We start from the raw sequence: 12,924 nt of genomic DNA, 5'->3' as shown, positions 1-12,924 counted from the left end.
CGCATGCTCAGTCTGTTGGCTGTTACTTAGGTTCTTCTGGCAATGGAGGCATTGCTCAAATCTCTCCTCAAGCAGAAGCAGGCTCCTATTGTTGCCATCATGAACTTGTCAGCCACACTGTCTATGCAGGCTCCCCTTCTGTCAGCATACCCACCACACTTTTCCACTCATGATAATGCAGCCAAAGAGTGAGAGTCTTACAAGAAGCAGCTTTGGCAACATTTCCTTGACTGTGGTATCACTGATGCAAACATGTCTACAGCTTTGTTCCTGTCTATGATTTCTGCTTAGAGTTGTTGTGCCAGATAATCCCTCTCCACAAGCCAGTGTCACTTTTGTTTGATGAAATGTGTAGGTTGTTGTCAAATGATCACCATAAAGCAATGCAGTGTCATTGCAGCACATGTAGAGCTCTATCATTGTCATAAATAGTCCCAACAAGCCCACTGGGCTTGGACAGCTGAACTCCAAAGACTCAATCACAAACATAAGTTTCTTTCTGATGTTCATCATGATTCCTATGCTGATTTTATGGTTCTTGACACCATGATTCGGTTTGCTGCTGACAAGGAGGTGCATCAACACGCACTACAAAGCAAGAATCCATATTTGGCTGAAGTGTTAAATATTGCTCAGTCTTTCAAGGTACCTCATGCTGCTGATGATCAGATTGAATCCTGATGTGACATCGCCACACCAGTTCCTGTTCATGATTATTGCGCATCAGTCAATTCTAGTCAGGAGGATAATGTGGTAGCCGTACAAACATGGCCTCCGCACCACACTGGGCAGCATTGTGGCAAAAAACAACAAAATAACAAACCACAGCAATGCCAATGCTCAGTGTTCCCATCTTGCTCATACCGTTTCATGCAACATGAAAGGGTAACTTGCACTAAGTACTGAGTGGCTTGCAACAACTGTAGAAAAGAAGTATATGTACATGGATGTTAATTTTGTGCCTCCAGTGCTGTCAAATCATAACAAACTGTTGATCAAAGTACAAGTGATGGACCAAGTGCTCGAACTACAAGTGGAGAAGGGTGCAGCTGCAACTTTAATGAACTCTCAAACTTATGTGGATTTGGGATCTCAAGCTCTGGTTCCTGTTACTCAATGTTTGGTGTTACAACAAGTAGCATATTCCAATTTAGGGGCAATTTATGGCCTCCTCTATGTATAAAGCCATGGTATGTTGCTTGACTTTTCTGGTAGTGGATGATGCTGACACTGCAAAGTTGTTTCATCTGGATGGTTCCAGTGCTTTTGGTTTTTCCATTTTGGACGTGGTGCACTTCGTTTCCAACCAGGCCATTACTAGCAGTTAGATTCTCTGTGTTCTGAGTCCTCATTGCTTCTCTCAAATGTTTTAGGTTGTGGCACTAATTTTGCAGCCCTATTCCAGTTGCTTTGCATGATCGAGTAAAAGTGGAATTGTGCAGGCACATAGTAGGATGTAATACAGCCTATTACATTGAGTGAGTGTGAGTGGTCTACCCTCCCCATGACTGTAAAAAAACCGATTGGTCAGCTTCGCCTCTGCAGCAACTTTAAAGTTTTAGTTAATGCTCAATGTATCACTGACACCTAACCTTTGCCCTGTCTGAATGATTTATTGGCTACATTCGCAGGCGGCCAGATTTTCTCCAAACCTGACTTATCTGAAGCCTATTTACAGGTTCTGTTGGATGAGGATTCTAAATGGATTGTTGTGGTTACCAAACCCTTCGGGCCGTACCAACATCAGCACCCTAGTAATTTTTCAACATTTATAGGAACAACTGACAATGTCCGTTCCAGGGTGTATCAACTATCTCTATAACATGGTCATAAAGGGTGCATCCATAGAGAAGCTTTTATCTAACTTACACACTTTGTTCATGGTCTTACATCGCAAGGTTGAAACGCAACTTGGCCAAGTAACACTTTTTTCAGCCATCCATTTTGTATTTGGGGTCTGAGGTTTCTCAGGACAGTGTTATGCCTTTAAGTCATTACAGCGCCGTGGTCGTGACACTGCCTTACCTTACAAATGTCAAAGAACTCCAAGTATATTTGATTAAAATTGCTTACTATCAAAAATGTATTCCATTGTGGCCGCACTGGCCCATCCCCTCCACAAGATGGTATATATGAATGTTGCTTTTCAGTGAACACCAGCCTGTGAGCATGCATTCATGCTTTTGAAATCAAAATTATATTCTGCTCCTTGTCTGGCTACTTTCCATCCCTATCACCACTTGGTTTTGGTCACAGACACCTCTCCATATAGATTCAGGCCCATTTGCACACATCAATATGAGGATGGTTCTTAATGTCCAGTACCTTACATGTCAAAAACACTCAACTCCACTCAGCAATGCTACTATCTAGTAGAAAAGGAAGTGCTTGCTATCGCCTATGCCCTCAAAAAGTTTAATGTGTTCTTGTGTAAGTCTAAGTTCCACCTTTCTGCTGACAAAAAACCCTTGGTTTTGTTCTTTAATTCTCCTACTTTGTTGCCAGTTGAAGCAGCACATTGTCTCCAGCGTTGGGCCTTGTTTCTGTCTTGCTGCAACTATGAAATACATTTTCGGCCTACCGCACAGCATGCCAATGCCAATGCCCTGACCCAACTTCCGATGGGACCAGATCTTACTCTTGATCAGGATTATTTCCTTTGTTTTCAATTAGATGCTGGTGAGCAATATACAGTGGAAGGGTTCCCTATTAGGCTCTCAGATTGCAGCTGCTGTCACTACCAATCTGGTTTTGCAGCAAGTTGTTCACCTCATCCAGGGGGTTTGGCCGGGCGGGCCTCCAGGCATGTCTTCTGATCCTTTGTGTAACCATTTTCCCTTCCGTCACTGCCTTTCGGTATTTGACAGTGTTGTTCTCTTAGCTAAGGACTGAACTGTGGCCTAGGCAGCATGTGCCTCAGCTTCTACATCAGGCTCACTGGGATCTCTTACCAAGCTATTGACCCGTCAGCATGCGTTTTCGTACGGCATCAATGGTGACACTGTACTTCTTGTCATGGCCTGCTCTCGGTGTGCTGCTCAACAGGCAGCACAATGGGCTATGCTCTCTCTGTGGCCCGCAACATGCAGCGTCTGTGGGAATACAATCCTGTTGATTTGACAGAACCCTTCCTACATTCTTACTGGTTGTTGGTTGTCAATGTTTCCTCAAAATTTCCATATTTTATCCCCTGACCTATGATCCAGGTCCTCTCCAAAGTTTTTTCTATGCTTTTTATATTCCTGTGACAGGTAAAGATCCACAGTTTGTGCCTGAGACTTTCCATGATTAGTGTGCTTGTCAAGGCATTCACCACATATCTGCTCATTCTTCTAACCCAATCTAAAGGCAAGACGGAACATCTCATCTGCATGTTCAAGGTTCAAATGAAGGAAGTATGTCATGGTATCCTCCACGGAAAACGCCTTTACAAACTTCTTGAGTTCCTACAGCTTTATGCCGGTGATGGATTGGAGTCTGGCTGAGATGCTCAATGGTCACCACCCACACACCCTACTCCAGTGGTTTTGTACTGTGTTAAATAATATGTAGTAAGTATTTGGAAAACTACTTACGAGGGAATTATTTTGTGGGCTGTCAAATGTTGAAAAGTTTTCTACAGTGAGCAGAAATTTACGATTAATTTATAGTAGAAATGTTGTTGGGCAATTTCGAGTATTGGACTGATTCATTGTGTACTGTAAATAGTGATCCATTTCTATTGTTAGCAGTACATATATTGAGTGGTTAGCCCATTAGTGAGTGCAATTTGTTGTGTTAAAGCTGCACGCACTGCGTAATTGTGCCACTGCAGGAGCTGTGTTAATTTATAATTGTGAGAGAGCCGCAAGCTCACTGTATTGATAGAAATGGATCTCGATACTTGTTAAACAGAAAGGTAGTGAACCAGAATCTTATAGTGAAATACACACAGAAGATGTTAAGTTTGGATTTAGAGGTGTACACTGGACATTGCAGGAACTATTTTAGTAGAGTTAAACTAAAGAGGGACTAGCTACTACTGCTTTGTATTGATGTGACAAATGATCTTTTTTCTTTCCAGGCAGGAATTATACTGAGTTTGCAATATGTCAACACCTTAAGAGGCACAATTTTTGATTAATTTAAATTAAGGATCAAATTGGTGGTGTCACTTAGCTTTCTTTTTTTTCCCTTTTTTTTACGTTACCAATTTGTGTGGGTCTAATTTCGTAAGAACTGAATCACGCATGTGCAACTATATTGTTGTTGAAGAAAAAAGGCTACAAAGAAAACAAGGTGAAAGAAATGAAAACTGAGTCCCCCATTTTAATAATCATTGAGCTCTACTGTTCTCAGCAACAGACATAAGTCCTCAACTTATAAATAAAAAAAATAAAAACACCAAGAAAAAGAAGAAGGAAAAATAAGTACAACACAATGAGATTATAAATGATTTTAAAAACTACTTAAATCACAGAATGGTGATAAGGTTCATAATCAAGAGTTATAGAATGTAAGCTATACGGTAGTAAGATTAAAGATAGTGACAGCACTGATTCTAGTAATGTCCTAAAGAGATTCTTAGGTAGAAACAGTCTGATATTAAAATATGTAATTGCTGATAAGCACAGTGAGTGTATCACTGAATAGCAACGAATTATGTATTACATCTCTGATTTTGTGTGTGTGTGTGTGTGTGTGTGTGTGTGTGTGTGTGTGTGTGTGTGTGTGTGTGTGTGTGTGTGTATCTCCATAAAAAGAATAAATTTTAAAGGAGTCTGTTGCCGACATGTGTATACTGTATACAAAGGTTTTCAATATTTGAATCAGTACACGTCTTAAAGTTAATACAAGCCTTGGTTTGCCTGTAGTTGCATTGTAGTCATGAGTATACACCCAACTTTAAAGGAATCGTTTGCCTGCTTACAATCCCACTGTGTTAGCAAGTAACTGATACACTATGTGATCAAAAGTATCCAGACACCCCCACAAAAATATGTTTTTCACATTAGGTGCATTGTGCTGCCACCTACTGCCAGGTACTCCATATCAGCGACTTCAGTATTCATTAGACATCATGAGAGCAGAATGGGGCACTCCATAGAACTCACAAACTTCAAACTTGCTCAGGTGATTGGGTGTCACCTGTGTAATACATCTGTACGCAAGATTTCCACACTCCTAAACATCCCTGGGTCACTGTTTCCAATGTGATAGTGAAGTGGAAACTTGAAGGGACACATACAGCACAACAGCTTACAGGCCGACCTCTCCTGTTGACTGACAAAGACCACTGACAGTTGAAGAGGGTCTTAATGTGTAATGGGCAGACATTTATAAAGACCATCACACAGGAATTCCAAACTGCATCAGGATCCATTGCAAGTACTATGATAGTTAGGCAGGAGGTGAGAAAACTTGGATTTCATGGTTGAGCGGCTGCTCATAAGCAGACTGGCCTGCACAGAGTCCTGACCTGAATCCTACAGAACACCTTTGGGATGTTTTGGAACACTGACTTCATGCCAGTACACCGACCGACATCGATACCTGTCCTCAGTGCAGCACTCCGTGAAGAATGGGCTGCCATTCCCCAAGAAACCTTCCAGCACCTAATTGAATGTATGCCTGCAAGAGAGGAAACTGTCATCAAGGCTAAGGGTGGGCCAACACTATATTGAATTCCAGCACTACCGATGGAGGACGCCTCGAACTTGTAAGTCATTCTCAGCCAGGTATCCAGATACTTTTGATCACATAGTGTACCTGGTAATTTTCTATGGCAGATGCATTAGTTGCTTATTAACTAGTACAAAGCTGTGTGTGTTTTCTGGGATGTGAGTGGGCATGTTGACTACACACGGTATATTGCAGTAAATTGTTTAAGGTTGGGTGTCTGAATTACCTGAAAACCCACACTGTGACATAAGCTACTGCGTGTCATTGTTATTTGTTGTCACTTCCTTCATATTAGATAAGATCACTGAGTGGCATTATTGATAATTAAGCTCTTTATGCTTGATTGTAAAGCTACTTTTTCAAACACTACTTTGAAATTAGCACATAGAAGTTTACTCACTACATGATTTTTTCATCTACCCTCCCATTACAGTATAATGGCACAGAATATTGCAGGGAGTCCATTATGTGTTTGGGGATGGAAGTTGCAGAAGTGAAGGGACTACAATGTGTTTGAGGCACAGTAAGCTGATTCTCCCTTCTGGTGGTCAGACATGGTTGAATGGAACCTTGAATACATGTTCCCATGCACTCCAAAATTAGGTCACAGTCATATTCAGATGCCCCACAAACAATTAATTCATCTTAAACAAACCATTTCAAGAATCAAGTCCTTTGAATAAAACCTTGCCAAAAATGGTATACCACACAAAGACAAACTAGAAACATTAAAACAAACAGAAGTTAAAGGTATAAAATTAACAATTGAGCCTATAAAATGAATATCCTGAGAATCCTTTAAATTATGAATTATTGAACCTGCACACATAAATAATAATGCCTTAAATAAAGTATGGGCTAATAAATGAAAAAATGCTAGTTTTGGATAACCTATAGCCAAAATTCTTATTATTAAACCAAATTGTCTTAAAGTAGAAAGAGCAATAATCTTCTTTAAATCAAATTCAAAATTAGCACCCAATCCAGCCATAAATATAGTTATACAACCAATTAAAAGTAAAAATCAACCACAATTATAGGTATCTAATATTGGTCTGAAACGAATTAATAAATAAACTCCAGCAGTAACAAGAGTAGAAGAATGAACTAAAGCAGAAACAGGAGTAGGACCAGCCATAGTAGCAGGAAGTCAAGAAGAAAAGGTAATCTGAGCTCTCTTAGTTATAGCTGCCAAAACAATTAATATAGTAATAAGCTTTATTTCAAAAGAGTTCGAAATGAAATCATAATAATAAATATAATTCCAACCACCAAAATTTAATATTCAAGCAATAGAAATTAAAATAGCAACATCACCAATACGATTAGAAAGTGCAGTTAATATACCAGCACTATAAGATTTTACATTTTGGTAATAAATAACTAAACAATAAGAAACCAAACCCAAACCATCTCATCCTAACAAAATTCTAATCAAATTAGGACTAATAATTAAAAAACCTATACAAAGAATAAATATTAAAACAATAATAATAAAACAATTTACATTCTTTTCGCCCGATATATAATCCTCTCTATAATAAATCACCAAAGAAGAAATATATATAACAAAAGACATAAAAATAAGACACATTCAATCCAAAATTAAAGTTATAACAACCATAGAACCATTTAAATTAAAAAGTTCTCATTCAACAAAAACTCTATAATCAATTATTAAATAATAAATACCTAAAATAAAAATTATAGTTCTAGAAAAGAATAAAGAAAACACTCAAAGAACAAATAGAAAATAAATTCACGGCCTAAGATGAAAAACTACATATCATTGATTCCACAAAACAATATTTTAAATTAAAATACTTAATCAATTTAAACAAAGAAATATTCACCCTTTAAACAAAGAATATTTAAAGGCAATCAATGCAAAAGTAAAAGATGATATTCACAGAAATAACCAAGAGAACAAGTATAAACCCCAGAATAATAATTCCCATGCTGAGAATAAGAATATATATAAAAAGTATAAACAGCTCTAAAAAAAGATAAAAAAATTAAAGCAAAAAATCTAAAAGAAGATCAAGACATAATTCTATTTAATAATCTAAGTTCACCTACCAAATTTAATGACAGAGGGGCAGCTATATTTGATGATCTTAAAAGGAATCACCATAAAGCCATTCTAGGTATCAAATTAATTATACCCTTGTTAATTAATAATCTTCGTCTACCTAAACGTTCATAAATAATACTAGATAAACAAAACAATCCAGAAGAACATAAACCATGACCAACCATTAAAGAAAGAGAACCCATACAACCTCACCAATTTATAGTTATCAATCCACCAATAACTATTCTTATATGAGCAACAGAAGAGTATGCAATTAAAGACTTTAAATCAACCTGACGAAAACAAATAAATCTAACAATAACCCCACCAGATAAACCTAAAGATAATCAAAAATAATTAAACTTTAAACCCAAATAAGAAATAACCTTTATAACTCTATGTTCTTCTCAGTAGTCGCTAATTTACTTACTGTTCATGCTCCTTCAATCTCCTACCAGGCCTGGTAGCAACACTAAACACAAACAACACTACTGCACACTTGTGTCCATTTTACATGCCGCACAGATGTCTAATTCCAATCATTTACATACCCACTGATGGTTTGGACATGTAAGATATTACGTAGACACCTGACCATGCCCTCTGGATGCTTCACTTTTCTTGTCAAGTAGCATGTTAATATGAAAAATATCAGGCTGCATTGAAGAAGGAAGGAAGGACGGAAGGAAGATTTGAGTATAACATCCTGTCAACACTATGGTCATTAAAGATGGAGCACAAAATCGGTTTATGATAGAATGGTGAAGGAAATCAGCCACACCCTTATCCTCTTCAAAGGAGCTATCCTGCCATCTGCCTGTAACGATTTTGGAAAATCTGAAAAAGCCTAATCTGGATGGCCGGACAGAGACTTGAACTATCGTCCTTGTTGAGTCCAGTGAGCTAACCACTATGCCACTTCATTTGGCAGCTGCACTGTGATATGGGGTCCATGTTAAACTGTATCTCCTTGTAACTGGATGGGTAAATCACTCCAAAGGTTAGAGGAACACAAAGGTACACCACCTCCAATAGCGCCATGTCTATTCAACAAGTACTTTGGTGTTCACAGCAACCTTTGCTGTGGTTATAGCCTTGTCTTATTCTCTTATTTTATGTAGAGAACATTCAATATGATTTTATTTATACAGACTGATGCTTTGAGAGAAAATTTGTACCAAGGCTGAAAAGCGAACCTGGGTCTTCTGCTTACGAGGCAGTTGCATTAGACACTAAGCCACTTTGGCACAGCAGTTGACACAGCTCCCTTCTCGATCCATATTCCCATTGCCACCCCAAACCACTTTAAATTCCCCCTTACACATGTTCAGAATAATATAATGCATGTTTTATATGACCAGCTTTAGAAGCATAAGAGGGCAAGTTTTCAGAAATAAAATACAGAACTAAATAAACACACTATATAGCCATTTCCTGGTAATATCCTAGTCAACAAAAGCAGTCTTCAGAGTCATTTTCAAATAAACTTCATTAAATATCTCAACAGCCACTGAAAGTGATTTGAAATAAATAACATGCATAAATTTACAAAGAGACAGATTGGCTGGCATGTACTTACTTTGAGGACGTGAAATCCCATTACTGCCGACACAATTCAAATTGATGAAGAAGAAATAGCTACTACTAAGCTTTGGAACAATGAGATGAAGGGAGAGGCTATCACAAGGAGCAGGACGTCACCATTTCAGCATCTCAAACTAAATTTCTGAATCTGTAGTACCACGATGATGTTGATAAGAACATATGTACACACACACACACACACACACACACACACACACACACACACACACACACACACACACACATATTCAAATCACCATCATCATGCTATGACAAATTCAGAAATTCAGTTTGAGATGCTGTAATATTGACCTAGTATTCTCTGTGATACCCTCTCCCTTTCATCTTTGTCCATCCTCAACTCCCCCTGTCCTCGCAACAGCTACCTCCGCCTCATGTCATCCTCTTATGCCACAACCATTGTATGCATGGAAAGAACGAAAGTGAAAACTTAAGCAATTGGGTATAAGGTCAGCATGTTGCTAGATTTCCCACTGACCAGTACTGTAATTGTAAAAAGGACTTTTTCCATACCATAGTGAGAGGTCACAATTATGATCTACAGAACACGCAAATTACAACATATGCAATACAAACGAGACAGGGAACACACCTATAATTTACACAGATAATTTCCAGTTGCATGTCAACTGCACACTTTGTTTAAATAATATGTTAACTATGCCAGCTGTACTCAGTTGTAAAAATAATTATGTCATTTGTTTGTATTGGTTATTAAACTTCAGTTTTAAATCGGAAGTGTTAGGGAAACCTATATCAAAACCTTATTTACAAAACCAGTCAATCTTGACAAGCATATATACTGACAAGTGAGCAGAATGTGATGAACAGCATGGCTTTAATGATGTTTCACAAATAAAATTCATGTGAAAGCTTAGCTCTTTGTTTAAATTAACAATTACTATGAGAAGTGCTTATTTTCTACTAGTCTTCCTGAATCAGTAATAAAACATGAATAATAATCAAATTTTTCCAATGATAAATTGCTGCATTACACTTTCGAAAGGGTATTCCTTGGTATTAGTTTTTCCAAATACAACAAGGTACACACCACGCATATCTCTTATACCATATAGCATATGTAACGTATCTTAAAACAGTGTAAATTCAGAATCATTGTCATGATAAATTCCTGTGAGCAAAAAATCTGGTGAGAAGTTGAAGCTGGGACTGAGAGACCGTCACAAAAAAGGAACTGTGACTTGAACAAGAACATATGGAAGGAAAGGTAAATGAGAAGTAAATGAAAGAATAGGACCTAAGTGTATAAAAATTTGGCATATTAATGCTCTTCCTGTAACTGGAATAACAGGGTCCCAATATACACAGCATCAGTAGGAATACAACTAATAATAGCAGCACACATACATCACCACCACCAACTCTACTACTATTAATAACAATAATAAATTGTGTACCTTCGTTTCAACTTTTTCTTCTTCTTTTTTCGAAAATAATTTTTTTCTGTGTGATGCTCCTTGTGTCTCCTTTTTTTCCTGTGATGTGTATAAGCTTCATTACTAGTATCAGAATCACTTCCAGATTTCCTCTTCCCCTTCTTTTTTGAAGTAACGCTATCAGAATGTGTTTCCCTTCCATACTTCTTTTCTTTCTTCTCGTACTGTATATCTTTAGTTATGGCAGAATTAGTAATACAGTCTTCAAAGGCTTTTGTCCTGGTCTCACACTGTGTTTCTGATGAAACTCGACAATCTTTATCCTGCTGAGGCAAAGGAATTTCTGGAACCTTTATGTCGTGCAGCCATGGCAATTCACCAGTTTCTGTAAACATGTATAGTCAAATCAAAGTGCTATATAACAGCCCATGCATCAAACCTCTTGAATACTTTTGAATAACTGGACTGATCACAAATTACATTACATTAACTCAGCTGAGATAATACAAATTAATAAACAGTGTGTAATCCTGGTAAGAAGAAAGAAAAAGTGCATGGTCAGTTAACAGTTCATTGTCCAACTGAAAAACCTATAAACATCCCCAATTTGTATGTGAGTGACTACAGTAATATGGAGCACAAATTTAAAGGGAACCAATCAATACAATAAAAATTTATTTTATGAAGAAGCCTTTGCAGCAAGCCAGAGCAAGAAAGTCTACCACAAAAGTTCTGTTTTAAAAGATAAGAACAGAAATCAACTAATTGTACAGTAAAAATTTAGCAAATGATGACATCAACAAAAATGTATTGCTATTTTCCTTTAGCACAATGTCTCTAGAAAATCACATGGAGAAAACAACGTTACTTCCTGGCTGATTAAAACTGTGTGCCGAACCGAGACTCAAACTTGGGTCCCAAGTTCGAGTCTCGGTCCAGCACACAGTTTTAATCTGCCAGGAAGTTTCATATCAGCACACACTCTGCTGCAGAGTGAAAATCTCATTCTGAAAACAATGTTAAATCACTAACATTTTGAAAATTAAGAATGTTCATCAGAAGGAGAAAGGAAACAGATAAAGGAATAAGGAAAAGTCTCAATGTGACAGAAAAGATATAATGGCGTAAAAAGGACCTGAAAGAGTGGCAGTTAGAAGTTGTACACAACTGATAGGTCCAAGACACAAGCTGCTTAAAAGTACAGGATGCACACACAACATTTTTAAGGAAAAAAAATATTCAAATGTGTGTGAATTCCTAAGGGACCAAACTGCTGAGGTCTTCGGTCCCTAGACTTAGACACTACTTAAAATAACTTATGCTAAGAACAACACACACATCCATGCCCGAGGGAGGACTCAAACCTCCAGCAGGAGGGGCTGCACAATCCATGACATGGCACCTCAAACCACTTGGCTTTTAAGGAAACTCCCAAGAAATTTGATAGGGAGGGAGCGAGGATAAAAAGAAAGAGAAGAATAAAAAACAAATTAATAAAGGAAAGAAGATTTAGCAAATTGTCTCAGAGCAGGACAAAAACTGATAGCCTGACAGGGTGAAAATACAAACAGAAATAGAGAGCAAGAAACTGCACATGTGAACAGTTCACAAAAGGAAATGGAGAAAGATGCAGTATGAGTTAAGACCAGGCAGCCCATGAAAGATAAGTATCTGTTGAGAATCCAGAACCCATTTCTCAAATTTGGGAGCACTCTTGTTGGGGAGAGTAAATTCTATTGGCTAAAACTGTTACACATGTAACAAGGTCCTTTTTATTAGGTTCCAGGACACATCCAGCAAAAGTATAAGCATGTTGGCATGCAGTTTTCTGTGACAACACATATTTGCTCAGCATTTGCGTTGGTCATGAAGAAACATTGTCAGTCAGCTGATGACGAATTGTCTACTTCAACGTACTATGGTCCCACCACATGGTGTAATTAACAATGTTGTAACAGAAGTTAAGTGCACAATGGAATGTTACTCTGGAAAGTGCCTGAACAACAAGAGGATGTTAAGTTGAAAAAGATTGTGAACAACTGCTATAGAGTAAGGACACTAATTGGCGACTGGGTGCCCCAAGGAGGACAGCTATTTTGTGTCCATTCATGTGCTCACTCAGTTCTATGCTGGTCATTTCCATACAATAATCTGTGCAGTGAACACAAGTTAGTTCGTGCACAACAT

The 12,924-nt window shown here is 37.9% G+C and overlaps 1 protein-coding gene across 1 annotated transcript in view; it reads right to left on the bottom strand.

The window, feature by feature from the left end:
- Positions 1 to 12,924, bottom strand: part of LOC124804788 (nuclear exosome regulator NRDE2) — a 158,095-nt gene that overhangs the window by 133,299 nt on the left and 11,872 nt on the right. Inside the window, exon 2 of the mRNA XM_047265116.1 lies at positions 10,759 to 11,122. Coding sequence (XP_047121072.1) covers positions 10,759 to 11,122 — 364 coding nt within the window. The remainder of the gene's footprint in view (positions 1 to 10,758; positions 11,123 to 12,924) is intronic.

Source organism: Schistocerca piceifrons, chromosome 7, assembly GCF_021461385.2.
Source record: "Schistocerca piceifrons isolate TAMUIC-IGC-003096 chromosome 7, iqSchPice1.1, whole genome shotgun sequence".
NCBI lineage: Eukaryota > Metazoa > Arthropoda > Insecta > Orthoptera > Acrididae > Schistocerca > Schistocerca piceifrons.
The sequence above is the reverse complement of the archived record's forward strand: the minus strand, read 5'-3'. Positions and strand labels throughout refer to the sequence as shown.